General features: G+C 50.8%; 1 protein-coding gene across 1 annotated transcript in view; it reads right to left on the minus strand.

Moving 5' to 3' along the window:
* COL13A1 (collagen type XIII alpha 1 chain) overlaps positions 1 to 19,132 on the minus strand; it is a 101,205-nt gene that overhangs the window by 13,403 nt on the left and 68,670 nt on the right. The window contains exons 24-33 of the mRNA XM_049855801.1: positions 17,392 to 17,454; positions 16,042 to 16,086; positions 15,524 to 15,676; positions 14,821 to 14,919; positions 13,146 to 13,190; positions 9,543 to 9,584; positions 8,190 to 8,216; positions 7,221 to 7,301; positions 3,707 to 3,742; positions 895 to 948 (exon numbers count right to left, since the gene is read on the minus strand). Of these exons, the coding sequence (XP_049711758.1) occupies positions 895 to 948; positions 3,707 to 3,742; positions 7,221 to 7,301; positions 8,190 to 8,216; positions 9,543 to 9,584; positions 13,146 to 13,190; positions 14,821 to 14,919; positions 15,524 to 15,676; positions 16,042 to 16,086; positions 17,392 to 17,454 (645 nt within the window). The remainder of the gene's footprint in view (positions 1 to 894; positions 949 to 3,706; positions 3,743 to 7,220; positions 7,302 to 8,189; positions 8,217 to 9,542; positions 9,585 to 13,145; positions 13,191 to 14,820; positions 14,920 to 15,523; positions 15,677 to 16,041; positions 16,087 to 17,391; positions 17,455 to 19,132) is intronic.

The raw sequence follows: 19,132 nt of genomic DNA on the forward strand, positions 1-19,132 counted from the left end.
AAGCCCCCCTCAAGTGTCACATCCTCAGAGAAGCCAATCCTGGTTTTCCCAGCTGGCTGTGACCTCAGAGAACTCTATGCCTCCTCAGAAGCTTTCTACTCTGCCCACTCCCACAACCTCCCCTGAGACAGATTGGGCAGATCAGCAAGGAGGAGATCTGCTCGCAGCACAGAGCTCAACAAACGGGTGTGCTCAGAGGCCCCACACCCTCGCTGGTCCTTCAGCCACCGTAAGCCGTGAACATGGAGAGACTGGGGAGAGAACTGAGCAGAAACAACATTCAGCTTTCCTGCCTCCACTGAACCAACACAATCCACCCTCACCTCTGTGTCCGCCTATGCCATGTGGGGCTAGAGCAGAGAGAGTCATGTGACCAGTAGTCACCATCATGTGACCAGTAATGGTGGGACCCAAGCAAGATAAGGCACTGGCCTCCGACTTCTTCACGTCCCTCAGATTTTTCCAGACATCAGCTGGCCCTTGGTTCCATGTTGTTTCTCTAAACCCTTATTACAAAGTTTAGGAGTGTCCTGGTGACAACAGTTCCTAGGCCTTGTGAGACTCTTGAGTCCTGGGACTGATGCTGGGTGACCAGAAGCTGAGGTGGAGACAGCTTCCATTTTCTAGATCTTTCCAGGTCTCTGTTTACTTGCAGCTACAAATTGGAGCTATCCTCCCCGCCTGCAGGTCCCTCCCACAGGCTGTTGTGAGGATCACCAGGAGAAGGGATGTGTGATGGGGCTTCCTCTCTCTACAAGGAAGGGGTGGCTGTGACTTGAGGCTGACACAGTAAGGGTCTTAGGTCCCAGGCACTAGGACTGCAGGCCTGAGGCTGAGGAAGGAGGGCTGCCCCCGCTTCTTGCTGGCCCAGGCTCCTGGCTTGGTGACACTCACCCTCTCACCCTTTGGTCCTGCGGGGCCTGGAACTCCAATTGGTCCTGGAGTACCCTGGGGAGTTTAAAGACAGCAAAGATGAGGGTCCTGAGGCTGGGGGAGCCCTGGGAGCCCGCCCGAGGCTGGAGATGAGGAAGGCCCAGAGGCCCAGTTTTCAGGGTTGGCGAGGCCAGGCTTGGCCAGGGCAGTCAGTCAACTGGGCCATGTTCCTGTTTGGGTTTGGGGGCCTTGGGGAAGAGAGCACATCCCCACTGCCTCACAGCCAGATTCTTAGAATAAAACTCTTTCGCTTCACAACCAAGCTTGCCAAGGCTGAAAACGGTAGGAGAATGGTTGCATAGTTTGCTCCCAGAAGCACCTGAGAGGGAGCTGACCCCCTCCCAGGGGTGGGGGCTGGGGCTGGCACCCCTTTGCTGGCGCAGCTCCACATGCAGCGGGAAGGTCGTCATGCCACAGAGACCGATGCAGATGCACACACAGAGGCAGGCGAGAGACAGGGTCATTCAGCCACCGCCCACCCCTACCCATCCCTACGCAGAACCCTGTCCCTGGCCTTCAGCCTCTGGCTGGGGCCTTCTCTCCCCTGCTCCTGGCGCTCCGGAGCAGACAGGATGGCAGAGTTAATTAGTATGCCTTGGGTGTCGCACTGACACTAGCCTGGCAGGAAGGTGGGTTATAAACACTCCTAACTCAGGTCTGCAGGGGAGTTGGAGGCGGCGGGAGCTGTGTTGCTTAGAGACGGAGCAGGACTTGCTAGGGCATAATTAAACCTCTTCTCCTGGCTCCCAATTTACGGCCTGACTAGGTAAAGTCTCTATTTCTGAGCCACCTAGTGTTTTGCCTCAGTGTTAGTATTTCCTACTCAGATAAGGATGTGAGGATGTGGGGTTGGACCTGTGGGTGGTTCCTGGGGCTCTGACCATGGCTGTAAAAAGTGAAACAAGTGGGAATATGCTGATTTATTTTACATGCGGAAAAAGAAAAAAGCACAATCAAGTGTTCTTGGTGCTCCTTTTGCAACTATAAGGGAAGAGCAAAAGCTTATGGGCATGAATGACAAGAGCTCATTAGAAAATGAATGAGGCCAGATCAGGGGTGGTGGTTAAGGACAGGGCTCTGGAGTCAGCTGGCTGGCTTCAAACCCTGCCTTGAAGGCCTACATGCTCTGTGGTATTGGAGGAGTTGCTTAGCCTGTCGGGGTGTCAATTTTCCATTCTGTAAAAGAAGGATGATAATGTTGGTGCTCACCTTCTAGGCTGCTGCCAGGTTTAAACAAAAGAAGGCCTGCCAAATATTGGGTGCTATGTCAACACAGATCATGCCCCTAGCCCTGACAGGCCACCTGGGAAAGGTGTCCTGGTGAGAGTGGCTGGAAGGAGAGGGACTGTGGTGAAAGAGCAAAGTTGTAATAATACCTAGAAAATGGGTACGTTCTCCATACATGGGAGTCTATGGGGCCATCTCCATCAATGCATATGGCAGAGAGAGGCTCTGAAAAGACTTGTCATTTTGGGCAAATCAGAGGGGTCTCAAAGCCTTGGTTTCCTTTTCTTTATGAGGACACGGAACAGATATTCAGTAGGATGAAGCCGGGAATGAGGTCACTCTTCTTGGTCCCTCGCCTCTAAAAGCGCTAGGCTTCTGTTGACATCAGTTCTGAGGCCCACCTCCAGGGCCCCAGGGAAGGCCTGTTTTGGTTGTGCCTTAACAGTTCTCTGTGCCCTGTTTGGATGTCCTCCCCCCCACAAATGAACCCCTGCGAGTTCTCATCTCCCCCGAGTATCACTCCAGCAGCCTCATTAGAACCTCATCTTGCAGGGCTTTGAAAGCATCCTGCAAGTGCAGAATGGAACTGACCAGCTTGGAAGGCGCTGGGCACACATTCAGCCCTGGTTAGCAGCCAGGAAAGACCAGCCTCCAGGCCGTTGGATAGTCATGGTATATGATGGACTTCATCAAGGACTGTGTGACAGCCAGGGCTACAACTGCCCTGCAGACCTCATGGGGCATTCAGGGAGGGAGGACTATAAGGTGGAGAGGAAGGAAGGTTTCCTCTGGTGCTTCAGTTGTTTGTCACGAGAAGAAGGGCCAGGGGTTTTCTAGTCAAGGGCAGGGCGATGCCTACTTTTTGGAACCAGGATGGGACCTGACTCTCTCATTTGCTCTGATGTTGGGTTGCTATGGTGCTAGAGAGTGACAGGGGTGGTTAGAATATGCTAAAAAACAAACAAACAAACAAACAAACAAAACACTGACCTGGGACTAGCTACTATGCTCCTAAATGCTATACCTGCCTGCACCCTTCAATGTTGTCCCCACCCCAATACACACCAGACTGGTGGCTGTAGAGGAGTAGGAAGCCCCCACGGGCAGACAGGAGATGAACAGAGCTCACAGCATGAAGACGACACAGCATGATGGGGACATACAGACATTGTTGTGTTTGGTGGGGATGGGTCACGGCCCAAACTCCTAGGGCTGGGCTTCCAGGCTGAACTCAGCATTCCTTCCAGAATAGGGGCAGTGCTGCTGAAGTGGCCTCTCACCTCACACCCAGTAGCCTGGTAGTCAGATTTGAGGTCCCTGGACAAACACTGTGGACAGGGGAATCGAGACTAAGGCCAACCATCTTTGTTCAAGAGGCCTTACTAAGCGCTTCTGAACTGAGCACGGACTACAGCTTTCTGGTGTCAGTGGTAGGATGAGGCTTGACTCACTGGGAAAACAAGGCCACAGCAGAACAAACAAGAGGGATCACAGGCCGGGGGTGGGGATGGGGTGGAGTGAGGGGTAATGGAGAAGTGACACTCACCGGTGGCCCAGGCCTGCCGTCCAAACCTGAAGCTCCCTGGACGAAGGGAACGTTTTGACCAAAAGAAGGGGAAGGGAAGAATGGGAGGGAAAAAAAGGGAACGGGGAGGGAAGAGGTGAGTGAAGCAGTGACTCTGGACAGACATAAATGCTGGTAATCAAACAAAATGGGAGAAGTAAGCTTGGGAGGACAGGTAATGGTATTTACATGGACACCAACGAAAACATGGAGACGCTGAGTGTGGGGTGGCCTGCTGCCGAACAGGTTGGGATGGAGACTGCTCGATGGCTGTTCTGATCTCCGCAACCCCTCTCCCCTCTCAGAATCCCTCTCCCAAAGGGCCCTTGTGTTCTGGGGAAGGGGATATAGGCCATGAGTCATGGAAAGGCACCTGGGACCAGGTCTAGTGCTTCCTTCCCAGGAGCATGCTGGTGTGGAGGGTGGGACCTGGGTGAGGAAGGTCTCCTTGGCCTGTTTTGGACACCTGTTGACACCAGACCAGGCTGGGGGATCCCCGAGAGGCCAGCACTGAGTTACAGCACCTAGTTTTGAAACCAGGGCAGAAGCTGGCCTACTTCTACTTCAGCTGGGTAGGAGGAGTTGGCCCTTGAAAGATAGTACTAATGATGCCTGGCAATTCTCTGGCACTTTACAATTTGCAAACTCAGCACCCACTCAATCCATTCAAATGCTCTCAGGTAAGGGCTCTTTTATAGAAAAAGGCTTTGAGGGCAGCTGACCAGGACAGAGGTCTAAAGCCGTGTATTCCTGGGAACAAACTGGTAGGCACGTAGGAAGCTTAAAGACCACCCACTCCCCAGTGTCCTCCCTCCTTGCTGCCCAGCGACATATATGTCAGCAATGGGAGCTCTTGGTCCAATGCTGGGTGAGGATGCTCTCCCTGTAAGCCACCTGGGTAGGCCAGGGGGAAACTTTCCCACTGATTCCAATGTGCTGAGCCAGGGAGAAGGCGGTGGGGCCACTCTAGCTCAGTAAGGACTAGGTTCTTGAATACTACTTCCAGCTGGACCTCAGAAATGAGTGTTGGCCTCAGGATTATAAAGGTGGGAAAAGCACCCAGGAAAGGGACGGAAGACAACTGCTTCCTTCTGGGGAAAGTGTGGTGGATAGAACGATTCTAGAGGGACTCAATTCTCTGTTTTAGGACCACCTAATTCTTTTTTTTTTTTTAATTCTTGGGCTAAGTCGGAATCGACTCAACGGCAACGGGTTTTTTTTTTTAATTCTTGGACTGACTGTGACTTACCAGCCTAGAGAACTATGGTTCTCAAACTTGGCTGCATATTTTAATCTCTCAGGGAGATGTTAAATAACACAGATGCCTGGGCTCCATCCCAGACCAGTTTAATCAGAGGCTCTAAGAGTGGAGCCTGGGTAGTGGTATTTTTAAAATGTTCCTGGCCAGAATCAAGAACCACTTCTGTAGGTCAAATAAGGGAAACTCACAAGGATATTTCTGGAAAAATAGGCTGCCAAACATGAAACCTCCAGGTGAAGCCTACAATCAAAACTTTAGCTAAATATCCACATGCTTGTTCTATGCAGGAGCCCCTGGGTGGGGCAAATAGTTAAGTGCTTGACTACTAACCAAAAGGTTGGCAGTTCAAACCCACCCACAGATGCCTTGGAAGAAAGGGCTAGTGGCCTGCTTCTGAAAGGTCACAGTTTTGAAAACCCTATGGCGCACAGTTCTACTTTGACACACGTGGGGTCATCATGAGTTGGAAATGACTCGATAGCAACTGTTTTTTTTTTTTGGTCTGTGCAGTATTAGTACTGAATTTTCTTGAGACTTCTAGAACAGAGGGCACAAACTGGAAAATTTCAGGCCATAAGTGGATCCTGTAAATATCTTGTATGGTCTGTTAGGAAGATCCAGAAATACTGGGCCCCCATTTCCCCAAGGCAACAGTCAGTTAAGCTGAGAAGGGGCTGCTCCCCTTAAGAAGGGACACATGGTCTCCACAGCACCATAGTCCTCACTACTCCCTATTGTCTCCCCGAAGTCCATGTTAATTGCCGTTCACGAATATGGTTGTTCTGTTGGTTCCTTAAGCTAGCAAAAAAGTATTTCTCTGTACCTGTGTCTCTATCAAAAGTTGGAAAATAAAAGACAGACAGGGCACTTTATCTTTCATCTAGCATGTTCCTTGTTTATATTACCTACTTGGCCTCTGTGGCATTTGAATTTCAACCCCTGACTGATTTCTCCAGTGTTCATTAGGGTGGTTGGGGCCATGAAGGTGGACAAGGAGAGATTTGTGGTTGAATGGGAGCAGGAAGGCTCTTTTAATAGTAAGGAGTTCTTAATCATTCCAGACACAGCTTAAGACACGGGAAAACGTCTGCTGAAGTCATCAGTTTTCTGTAGCCTGTCAAGCGAATCGGCTTCTTAAATATTCCGACATTTGCTGCATTAATGAGGGTGTAATTATACCTCTGCTTTTGCTGTTTGGTTGCTGTGATTATATTCACCAGGCCTTCAAGCTCTGCCAAGCTGGGGTAATTGGGCTTCCCATTGTTCCCCCGGCTCTTTACGGCTTCCTGGGGTGGGAAATGGACTCAAGCCCTGGACAGAGGAAGCCCAAGTGGTTGGAGAGAGCCCCTTTGTGAGTCTGCAGCCTCTGGCTTGGCTTGGCCACAGCCTTCTTGTGTGACCTCAGGTGACTCACTTTCTTCTCCAGGTTCACCAGTAAAATGATTAGATGGACCGCTACGGTCTCCTCCAGCTCTTGAAAAAGTTTCAAACCTCAGTGGAGTGGCAGGGAGGACAGATCCCAGGGCTCCCCGGATGGACACAGGTGAGGGGATGGAGAGACCATCAGCCCACTTGAGCCTGGGGTAAAGGGATTCACCTAGCCCCCACACCGGGAAATGTGGTGCCTTCTGAACAGCACCCGCCTCTGAGCTGGTACCTCCAGCCCTAGCAGCTTCGGTCAGAGATCACCAGGAACCCAGGATCTGAGTGGCCTTAGCCTCCTGGGACCAAAGGATCTGACCCTTTACCAGCTTTTCTGCTGTGACCAGTGCTTAGGAGCAGAGAGCAGGGGTTCTCTGGGGTCTCTCTGGGAAAGGAGGAGATAGATGGAGAATGTCCCATTGTCCCTTTCCTTCCAAGCCCTCCCAGCTTGGCCCCCATAAGGCAGATTTTTACTGCCCTTGAATCAGGCACAAGCAGGGCCTGACACTGTTCTCAGACTGTCCAGCTGGGTGTTCCTTGGAGGCGGGAACCCTGTCTTATTGAGGTTTGCAGTTCCCCCGAGCCTAGGCCAGGGCTTGGTCCAGAGGGGCCCTCAGTGACAGAATTAGAGTCTATTGTCTCACTCAGGTTGGAAAGCACCACCACATGGAGCTGGAATGCTGAGAACTTTAGCAGCCTCTCCCAGTTCCCTGCCCAGCATCTCTGGCCCCGTCAGGACCATCCAGGCTCCTGGACCCCCTGGGCTCTTCACAGGAGTCTGTTCCCAAACATTGTTGGATCCAAGATACTTACGGGCAATCCCAGAGGACCTCGGTCTCCTTTTTCTCCCTGGACACCCTTCTCTCCTTTTGCTCCAGCTAGTCCTGCTTCTCCCTGAAGGAAGGACAGATGGGGAAGATCATGGAAGGGTTTCTTCCAGACAGCTCGTTTTTGCATTCTGGGGTGGGGAGGTGGAACAGGTAGAGGAGGGAGGAGGTGGAGGTGGGTGGTCCAGGGTGGCAGGCTGAGGGCTCCAAGAACCCCTGAATTCTTAGCCTGGCTCCACCTCAGTTCCGGTGCAGTATCCTTGCGGTCACTTTGAGGACTCCAAAGGAAGGATGGCTGGAGTGGGGACAAGCCCACAGGGCAGTGCCAGGTCAGGCTTTGGCATAGATGAGGACCTGAGCACCTGCAGAACTAGGACCCTGCGGACATTAGCTGGCAATGCCTGAGTGCCACCACCAGAGCTATGAGGTTCCCAAAGTAGTTAACTGGCAGAAGAAACTGTCTTTCAATCCCCTGAAGAGTTAAGGGCAAGGGGCAAGGGTTGTGCCATGCCAGCAGCCTCTAGCCCCCCATCCCTTTGAAATGCTTAGGGGACAATGGGGTGAGCCACAGCCCAGCATTCAGTGGCCTTGGCCCAGAGAGAGGGTCCCTCTCTATGTTGCTCTCTGCTCCCACTTATACTTCAGTTGAACGAACGGTCTGGACCAAGTTAGATGGGAAAAGGCTTTCTTCTTTTGCTAGGAATCTAACCTATCACTCTGTGGGGCTGATTGATGGATGGGGAAACTCTGAATCCAAAGTATGCCGGATGCCAGTGACAGGGGTTAAAGGGACCACAGGAGCTCATTCTGCCCTGATGGAGCCCAGAGGCCAAGCATCACATGATTCAATTTGGGGAAGCGGGAGGGTCAGTGGGGCCACCTGCCTCAGAAGCTGTTTCCCTCTGATCCAGCATCTCTCCCACCCCCTCATGCCTGTCAAATGGTCTCTTCTTACCTTTGGTCCAGGAACACCTTGGAGACCCTGCATATGGAATCAAACAAGGTGCATTAGAGCTGCATTTCTGGTTAAGTCAACTTCCTTGCCCACATACTGGGCCACAAAGAGCAAAGACTTTGGGTGCAGAGTCTGGTCTGGGGTTCCTACCCCAGAGAGGTGGAAGGGAGTGCTATGGGGGCTTCCCAGCATGGGAACTACAGGGACAGACTGGTCGATCTGAAGCTGGGAGTCTGAGCTGGCCTCCCCCAGCCAGGGACGGACAGAGAATCTCTCTGTGGCCCCCACACTGACCCAGAGTCTCATGAAGGGGACTCAGAGGTAACAGTATAAATTAAATAAATTAATATATGCACAGCACTTAAACAGCGTCTGGCACAAAGTAAGTTTCCATGAATGTTGGCTGTCATTACTATTAGAGGGCAGTGGTGGTTCAGCAGTAGAGTTCTCGCCTTCCACCTGGGAGACCCAGGTTTGATTCCCGGTCAATGCACCTCAGGTGAAGCCACCACCTGCTGTCAGTGGAGGCTGGCGTGTTGCTCTGATGCTGAACAGGTTTCAGTGGCACTTCCAGACTAAGACGACTAGGAGGAAAGGCCTGCTGGTCTGCTTTTGAAAACCAGCCAGTGAAAACCCTATGTATTACAACAGTCTGATCCATAACTGAGCATGGGGATGGTACAAGACCAGACAGCATTTCATTCTGTTGTGCATGGGGTCGCCACGGGTCAGGGGCTGACTCGATGGCAGCTAAAAACACTATCCTTACTACTACTATCATTTCTACCAATGACAATGGGTGACGTGGTAAACCATAGAGGCACAGATCTGCATCTGTTGGGTTAGGGTGCTTGAGTACTTACTAGGTGCAAGCAAAGGACCCCTTCCAAGCAATTGTCTTATCATCTGTAACCATTCAGTCAGGAAAGATCTGTCCAGTGAGGCTGGGTATAAATGGGTCACTTTCTATTTTAATCCTAGCCATCTTGCCAGCTGATTGTAGGAAGGAGGAAGGGTAACAGATGTCTAATGGCAAAGAGTTAAATGTTGGGCAGAACTGGTGACAAAGTGACTCCTGCAGGGTGGTGGGACCAGACCCTGGGGCCTGGCATTCCATTCAACTGTTTCCAGGGAACCGGGCACTGCCAGGGTCCTTGGTGTCACGGGATGGTACCTGTTTAACATGGGAAGAGGAGCAGGGAGGGGTTTGTGTATGAGAACCCCTCTCCCCCACCGGGAGGAGAAGGGGATAGTGACCTAAGGCTGAGGTTGAGCCCAGTGACTGCCATGGGGAAGGGACATTAGAGACCTGACCATGGTGAACTGAAATACTGAAAAGTACTTCAAACTTACCAGAGGTCCAGGAGGGCCCTCTGGCCCTGGTGGCCCAGGAACCTGAAAACCAAAGGGGAGATGGTCAGCCTACTCCCTATTACACTCAAAGTGTCTTTCCTCCTTACGCAGCCAGGGCCCAACTGGAGACTGCAAGTCCAGAGGAGGACGGGACTATCCCGCAGTGCTCAACCAGTCACTGCCCAGCATACAGTCTTCCAAACTAAGGCTTAGAACAGGCCAGAAACTCATGGAAACTCATTGGCATGCACAATGTCGAAAAAACTATTGTTGCCAGGAGATGTCCCCCAAACATCTGTTTTCCAGGTTTTCTTGACAAAACCAGGAGGTCTGGCACTCCAGGCTCTTGTTCACGCACGGCAACAATCAGCTGGAGCTGATTAGGTTTCCCCTCTAGATGGAGCAAGAGATCGCTGGTTCACCCCAGTCTCTACCGCTCTCTGTTGTATTTAACCTGGACCTCTTGCATGCATTTCTTGCTTGCCTGGCCCTTGAAGGCACTTGAATTTGAGACCCTGGCTTAGAGGAGCAGAGACTGGTTATGTGGAATGGAGGGAGGCTGAGATGTTTCTGAAGAACATTCCTCAAGTCCTCCAGGTTTGTAACAGATGGACGGGGACTGTTGGACTCCATGTTGCTTGAGGGCAGGGCGAGGGAGTCATGCTAGTAGAAGAGATTTAGTTGGACAAGAAAGACAGAGGAGCCCAGAGCTCTCTTGTTCTCTACGAAATCCCTGTCTTTGGTGAAGATGGACATCCATTTGTCTATAGTTGGCCACCCAAGAGGCAGGAAGGAAACTTGCCTGCTCTTTTCTGACCTGGTCACCCTACCTTGGCTTTGGAGCTCTCCTCAAGTCTACCCAGGGATGGAATCCCCTGGATGGTGCCCAGGCAGGCCCCCCCCAATCAGGCCACCACAGAGAGAGTTCCTCACTGGACAGACAGGCAGATACTAACATCCCTTGAACTTGGATTTTCAGTTCCATAATGCTATAGTCTCCTTGTTGGAACGAAATCTTTGGAAGCTCTACCTTCTTAAAGAAAAGTCTACTTTTTTTTTTTATTAGTGTAAAAAAAGTAATATATATATCTGATTGCGGTGGTAGTTATGTAAATCTCTATGTATGTTAAAATTCATAAAACTGTATAAAACCAAAAAAAAAAAAAAACCAAATCCAGTGCCGTCGAGTTGATTCTGACTCATAGTGACCCTATAGGACAGAGTAGAGCTGCCCCATAGAGTTTCCAAGGAGTGCCTGGAGGATTTGAACTGCCGACCCTGTGGTTAGCAGCCGTAGCACTTAGCCACTATGCCACCAGGGTTTACCGTATGGATTGACACAGTGGGTGCAACAATGGGCTCAAACACAGCAATGATTGTGATGGCGTAGGACCACACAGTGTTTCATTTCATTGTGCATAGAGTCCCTGTGAGTTGGAACCAACTCAATGGCACCTAACAACAACAATTTAAAAAATTAAAAAGAAATGCAGGCTCATTAAAATGTTTTACAAAGTAAAAAAAAAAAATTGAAAGGCTAAATCAGTCTACCTAGCAGATAAGTATTATTAATATTTTGCTTTACTTCCTTCTGCTCTTTCTTGATGCATAAAGTGTATTTGAATATATGTACATGCTTATGATGATATTATAGGTGTAGTTTGGGTCTCTGCTCTGTTTTGCTTAACATGAAACCTGTTTTTTCCGTGCTTTGTGTGTTCCTCATAAGCCTCCTTTTAACAGCGATGTGCTATTTGAGTAGAATGAAAATTAGTTACTACCTAGTTACCAGCAAAGTCTTCGAGCTGTTGTCGTTGTTAGGCGTTGTAGAGTTGGTTCCGACTCATAGCGACCATATGTACCACAGAATGAAACACTCCCTGGTCCTATGCCGTGCTCACAATCATTGTTCTGGTTGAGACCACTGTTGCAGCCACTGTGTCAATCCATCTCGTTGAGGGTCTTCCTCAAGTTTACCAGGCATGATGTCCTTCTCCAGGGACTGATCATTCCTGACAACGTGTCCGAAGTATGTAAGATGCAGTCTCACCATTCTTGCTTCTAAGGAGCATTCTGGCCGCACTTCTTCCAAGACGGACTTGTTCATCCTTTTGGCAGTCCATGGTATATTCAATGTCCTTCGCCAACACCACAATTCAAAGGCGTCAATTCTTCGGCCTTCCTTATTCGTTTTCCAGCTTTCACATGCATATGATGCGATTGAAAATACCATGGCTTGGGTCAGTCACACCTTAGTCTTCAAGGTGACATCTTTACTTTTTAACACTTTAAAGAGGTCTTTTGCAGCAGATTTACCCAACACAATGTGGCTTTTGATTTCCTGACTGCTGCTTCCATAGGTCTTCAGCAGTGCTTGGCAAATGGAAAGCTCTCAAGCACGGTGACTATTCTTACTCTTAGTGTTATTACTATAAGCTATTTAATCATTTTCTTCTTGCTAGGAATGTAGGCTATTTCCAATTTTTACTTCTGGGAGAAACGTTTTTGTGTCTAATGCTTTTTTTTGAATTTAGGATAATTTCCTTAGGACACTATCCATTTCCACCTAAGTAACATAACATAATTAAGGAGCCCTGGTCGCTAACGGAAACATTGGCGGCTGGAACCCACCCAGCAACTATGAGAGAGAAAGACCTGGCCATCTGCTGTCATAAAGATGACAGCCTAGAAAACCCTACAGGGCAGTTCTACTCGTCACTATGAGCAGGGCAGTTCTATTCTGTCACATCGACTTGTGACACCTAACAACAACAACATATGTGTTATATAAATAGGTCTAGTTCATGAGATTCAGGTGGGACTTGGTAACATTAATGGGCAACCAAGGCCAAGAGACCTCCCTGGGACTGAGAAGGCTTAGTGGTCTCTCCCTTCACTTGGATGAGGTACCTGGGCCCCAGACCCTCAGCTTACATCCTCTCCCTCACGGATCCTTGATCTCTGCCGCTTTCCTGGCTCTCTCCCTTGAGCCCACAAATATGCCCAATTCTCTCCCACCTTATGAAAATCTTGCCTCCATCCTATGTCTCATTCTACTCTTCTCTCTTTCCTTTTCCCTTTACCCCTACATGTCTAAAAAGAATAGTGCCTCTGTCTGGAAAGCCTACTTCTCAATCTTCTAGGCAAACTCCTACGAAGTCTTCAAGGCTCTGCTCAGATGGCCTGTCCCTGTGAACCTCTCCTGACTCCCCAAGTAGCCGCCACTCCAGTGCCCATTACTCAGGACAGCTCTATGCTCTTTAACGTGCATATGGAATTGTATAACCACCTCCACAATCAGAAGCCACATAGGGACTGTTTTACTTATTTTCCTCTTTCCGGACGCCAGAACAAGGCCTAGGACATGGCAGGTGCTCCGAGAATGTGTCGAGAGGCTTGATTAATGGGGAGCTGAGGAGCACCCCAAGGCTCAGTGCCTGACCCACTGTGGTGCTCAGCAGCTTCTTCCTCCCTCCTGTGTCAGGCGCTCCTGATTTCATTCCAGAACATGGCAGTGCTGTGCCTCCTGGGGAGACTACCAGTTGACGATGCCCCTGTCAGATAGTCTCCCAGGACACAAAAGGAAGAGGAGGTGCCACCTACCTCCATGCCTGGGTCACCCTTCTCTCCAGGTTCTCCTTTCTCTCCCTGTGGGCACAAAACACCACGGCGTGAATGCCAGCGCCTGGGTAGCCTGGGCAATCAGACCCTCAAATCTGTGACACACTAGACTGGGTTTATTGTTGTTGCTGTGTGCCATTGAGTCGACTCTGACTCACAGCACAGCCCCATGGGGTTTCCGAGGCTGTCACCTTTACGGAAGCAGACCGCCGCATCTTTCTCCCGAGGAGCGGCTGGTGGGTTAGAACTGCTGACCTTTCGGTTAACAGCCGAGCGCTTTAACCACTACACCACCAGAGCTCCTTAGACTGGGTAAGGGGTCAGCAAGGAATACCTTGGAAGGCTTGGAGGTCATCAGCCCCGAGGAGAGAGGACTGGGGCAGGGGGCCTGTGATCACTGCCTTCAAGAATCGGTGGTTCTAGCACATGGGAGGAGAGGCTGTTATTCTGTACGGTTCCTGGGGCGGACGGACCCTAGGTTGCCCTGTGACTTGTTTCTAATGAATGGAATATGGCATGTGGGAAAGGTGAAAGACGTCTCTCCTGTGATTATAACATGAGATACACACGTACACATAGCTCTGTCTTGCTAGCATAAGCGGTTAATGAGCTTGATTGCTAACCAAAAGGTTGGAGGTTTGAATCCACCCAGAGGTGCCTTGGAAGAAAGGCCTGGTGATCTACTTCAGAAAAATCAGCCACTAAAAACACTATGGAGCACAGTTCTACTCTGACACACACAGGGTCACCATGAGTCCGAGCTGATGGCGACTGGTCTGGTTTTTTGGGTACTAGCATGCTGGAGAGGCTCTCCTGCCAGCAGCGAGCCGCTGTAATGTGACCTGCTTATGAGAAGGGCCACGTGGCAGGGAACCGCAGGGGGCCTCCAGGAACTGAGGGGCCCAGCCCTACAACAGCAAGGAACTGAAGTCTGCCTACGGCTGTGTGAGCTTGCAAGAGGACCTTTGTGACCCTGGAAAAGACCACAATCCACCAACACCTTGACTGCAGCCTGGTGGGATGCTGGGAAGAGGAGCCAGCTGAGACACGCCTGGGCTCCTGACCCACAGAAGCTGTGAGACACGTGTGTTGTTTTAGGTGGCTGATTTGTGGCGATTTGTTGCATAGTGTAGAGAACAAACACAGATCCAGAGGGCTGAGTGAAGGCCCAGATTCGGGGGGGGGGAGGTAACAATGAGGAAGCTTCCATACTGTATCAAGAGGCACTTCCTTTGTCTCCGAGCTGCCCTCCAATGGTGTGAACATGGAGGAGGCTGTGAGCCCCCTGCCTGTCACAGCTGAGTGGGGCAGTGGTGGTCAGAGTGGCTGCGGGGGACACCTGGATCGGGAGGGAGGGGTACGGGTTGACCTCTGAACTTCCAGGATTCGAACCCTTTGAGTTAGGCTGGCCCTGAAGACAGAGGTCACCCTGCTGTGACCCCAGGAATCTGGGACCCCTGTTTACATATGAGCAGCAACTGCTCATCTGAGGAAGCCCCCACGGCCAGTGGGCAGGCAGGCAGAGGTTTGTGCAGCTTCATGACAGCAGTGCCATGCACCCCCACCAGGCTGGGGGCTGCAGCGAGGAGCCCCCGGTCACATGCCCTCGCCTGCAGCTGCCTGCCCACAATCTTGACGCCCGGCCCTCTCGCCTTACTGTAAATCCCGGGAGCCCACTGGGGCCAGGCAATCCTGTCGCTCCGGGTCTCCCTTGGTCACCTGGTTCTCCTTTCTCCCCAGTTGGGCCGTCTAGACCCTACAGATCGACAAAGACCTCTGTTAGTGAAGCATGAGGTGGTCACGCAAGCATCCATGACCGGCTGTGGCATGCACACGTGGCTCCCTTCCTCAGGGTGGGTGCTAGGAGGGTGCCCATTTCACAGATGGGAACAACAGAAGCCCTGAGAAGGCTTCTGAGTCAAGTTGCTGGCTTAGGTGGCCTGGACTGAGGCCCTTCTGTCTGCATGCAACTCCTTCTGGGCATAGGGCTTCCATGTACTTTCCAAAGAGGGCAGCTTTACATCCATGACTTCATCTCCTTCCCAGCAACCCAGTGAGGTTTCTGGCGAAGGCATTATTGCCCCATTTTAGAAACTCGGAAACAGAGGCTCTGCAAGGCTCTGTGACTTGCCTGAGGTCACAGACAGGTGATGACAGAATAGAACCCAGGTCTCTTGAGTCAGGGCACTGGCCTTCATAGAGTAAGTGGCTTGGGGGGAACCCTGGGTGGATCCTCCACTCTCAGTTCCTGCTCCAGCTTTCCAGGCAGCATCTGGCACCATGCAGAGCTGGCATGCGGGGACGGAACATGCATGGAAGGGCAGAGATGAGCGGTCAGGCCACCAGCCCCACTCACTCACCGGGGAGCCTGCTTGTCCAGTCTCCCCTTTCTCCCCCTTTTCTCCTGGGCTTCCTGTTCGTCCATCTTCTCCCTTCATTCCTGGAGGCCCATCCTTTCCTGGGGGTCCTTGTGGGCCAGGAGGGCCCATGTCTCCTGGTTTGCCTCGAGGTCCCTTTGGAAAATAGCAACAACGCTTATTAGATGCATTGTTGGAGAAAAGAGGCAGTAGAGAACACAGAAGAACAGGGGGTCCCAAGGACAGTCAGACTTGGCTCTGGTCCTTGGCTGGGCCCAGGCAAAGATAGCCAGGAGTCCTTGGCCAACAGTCCTGCCCATTCCGGCAGGGGTCTGCCTGCCTTTCTGGGGAGACTGCAGTGTGGGGCTCAGCTGGGCCTTTGCAGTGTGGGCCCCTCTCCCCTCTTGGCTTGTCCACGCAGACTCTTGTCTGAGTTTGTCCCAGGGCCTTCCTGCCCCTCTCCCGACCTCCCCTAGTCTTGAATCATTTTCAGAGGTTTGTCAGGGGGTGTCTGTTCTTACCTTTTCCCCATCGTGTCCTGGAGGGCCTGGCAGTCCAATCTCCCCCTATAGCCAGAACGATAAAGGTCACTCTCAGACCCGGGGATAAAAATATTAGTAACTGACGCTGACACAGCACTTCCTGCGAGCCAGGAGTTCTCCTTTGCACTTGTTCACACAGATCGCCCATTTAATTCTCACTGCAGTCCCGGGAGTTATGTGCTTTTATTCTCTCCGTCTCGCAGAAGAAGACCCCAAAGCACAGAGGTAAATAACCCGTCTCAGCCCACAGTTAGTAAATAGTGGGGACAGGGCTCTAGTCCCTGTCCGTTTTTAACTACAGGCTCCCATTCCCTGGGCAGCTGCCTCAGAGAGCCCTGGACACTGGCTCCATCGGGAAACTGGGGGTGTGCTTGCCTCCCTGTCTCCCCACAAACCCAGTTCTTGCTGTCCTGGCCACCCCTAAATCTTTGCATCAACCGAAGCCCCTTCTTTAGGCCAGGGGCAGAGATCAAGAAGGCATGGCCTCTGCATTGAATGCCAGGAAAACAACCAGTCCCGGTTACAATGCAAAATGATGTGGGTGCTAATGAGGGAAGCACAGAGGGAAGCACAGTGGTGAATTCTGCCTGATACATCAGGGAAGGCTTTAAGGGGTAAGTGGCCTTTGAGTTGGGCTTGAAAGATGAGAAAGGCTTTGAAAGTAGGGAAGAGGGGAAGGGGCTTGCAGGTTAGGGAGCCCCATGAGGACAGGATAGATGGGCAAAAATGCATGGCCTTTTAAGAAAGAGTAGAAGGGTCTGGGGGTGGTTATAAAAGGGAGGCAAAGGTTGTGGGGGAAACTGGGGAGCGGCTCAAAGCTACATTTCCTGGGGTCTGGTTGGGGCAGGGGTAAGTCTAGACCCAAACCAAAAAAACCCAAACCTGTTGTCTTCAAATCAATTCTGACTCATAGTGACCCTCTTGGACAGAGTAGAGCTGTCCCATAGAGTTTCCAAGGAGTGCCTGGTGGATTCGAACTGCCAACCTTTTGGTTAGCAGCCATAGCTCCTAACCACTACGCCACCAGGGTTTCCAGTCAAGACCTAGGCTCTACCACATCAGAGGGGCCTGTGAATTGCCAAAGCCTAAGAAAGACGTGAGGGATGACAAGGCTGAGGGCTGGGGGGAGGGTCAGTGACTGATGTGGGAAGGTGGGGCCGCTGGCGCCTGGGAGCATGGAAAAGAATTACAGGCGAGAACTCCATGGTGAGCGGTCCAGGGAGATGAGAGTACAGGACAAGTCCTGGTCACTGTGCTCAGGGGTAGCGCTGCCTCTCCAGGGTCTTCACCATTCCCCCCGCCCCCCCACAACATGAAGACAAGTCGTACCTTCTGGCCTGGAATCCCTGGAGCTCCAGGTGGGCCCATTTGCCCGGGAAGCCCAGGGGGGCCCTAGGAAAGAAAAGAAAGCAGCATGGGAGAGCTTTCTGACTGAGGGTGGGGCGGCCTGTCCTCAAAGGGATAAATGTGGAGATTGGCTCATAGAGAACAGAGGTTTTCAAACTTTCTTCAATGGCAGAGAGACACCCCCCCACCCCCTGGCAAAGAAAATAACATGGGGAATCCCCAAATGTAAAACAGACAAGTATGGAGCTTGTTTGGGTTAAAGTGGGGTGTGAGGGTCCTAGAACCCAATAGCCTCTCCCTCCCCTTCCCTCTAGGGCACCCCTGGGGTCTCCTTGGGCTCCAAGAACACAAATCTGCCCTTCTCTGATGACTTTAAAATGTCTTCAGAAAACAACCCATATGCCCACTAACAGGTGAATATATGACACATCCAGCAATTTAAAAAGAATCAAGTACCCGTGTGTGAATCTCAAACACATTGTGCTGCTGAGGAAAAGGAGTCAGACCAGAAAGTTTACATACTGTGTGAAGCCATTAATAGGCAACTCTAGAAAAGACAAATCTAATCTACAGTTTAATCTATAGACAGAAAGCAGATTTGTGGTTGCCTGGGGGTGACGGTAGTAAAAAAAAAAATTTTTTTTTTTTTTTTTAGGGGGCAGGAGTACAGGTGGGATTAACTTCTAAGGGGCATGAGAAACTTTCTGGAGTGACTGTGTGGTGGTTACCTGGGTCTATACACCTGTCAAGACTCACTGAACTCTATACCTCAATCAGGTACATTTTATTGTAGGTAAATGATATCTGAAAGCTGATTTTAAGAGAAACAAATATTTCTGGGGAGGTTTTACTTCCAAAAGCTATTTCACGTAATATATTTTAATGTTCCCCATGAAGCTCGCTGATTCCAGAATCATGTTAGTTAAGACCGGTTTCTGGGATTGGGACATCGTATGACTGACATTTGATTCTGAGCTTGTCATCCCCAGATGTGTTCCCATGGCACAGAGCCACAAAAAATACTAAGTGAAATGAAATCCCAGTAGTTTGACAACCTTGCGGTCTCCCTCCCCTCCCGACCTTATTAGTTAAACCCTGGTGGTTGGTGTTGTAATTACAAATATTTAGTGGGAGCTGACTGCTGGTAGGCATGTGTGTAAAACCTGAACTTGGCAGCCAGTGGCTTTTCAAGTGCAGATGATAAAATTGATTTCTAGGGAAGGGGGAATGTGGAGGGTCACTATAGATTTTCAGGGCTATGGATCCTATTAGCTGAAGGTCAAGAAAAAAGAGAAACAAAACTTCCTCCTTGATAACACTATTTCCTTGACCCAGTTATAAATAAAACCAGTAAACCAGTTGCCGGTTGAGTTGGCTCTGATTCACGGTGACCCTGTGTGTCAGAGTAGAACTGTGCTCATAGGGTTTTCAATGACTGATTTTCCAGAAATATATAGCTGGATCTTTCTTCCAAGGAGCCTCTGGGAGGACTTGAACCTCCAACCTTTCAGTTAGCAGTTTGCACTGCCCAGGCACACCTACAGTTGTAAATAGGACCCAGCATTTCTACTGTCATTTGAATGCACAAATATATCGGTGATCCCCATAGCAGAAAGCAGTTGTGGCCCAGGGCCTCGGCACCTCCAGTGACCCACCAACCAGTCCTGACTCTCAAACTGGACTCAGAAGCCCTGTGTCTCCTTGCTGAAGGGGAGAACTCAAG

This window comes from Elephas maximus, chromosome 16 (assembly GCF_024166365.1).
Source record: "Elephas maximus indicus isolate mEleMax1 chromosome 16, mEleMax1 primary haplotype, whole genome shotgun sequence".
Lineage (NCBI taxonomy): Eukaryota > Metazoa > Chordata > Mammalia > Proboscidea > Elephantidae > Elephas > Elephas maximus.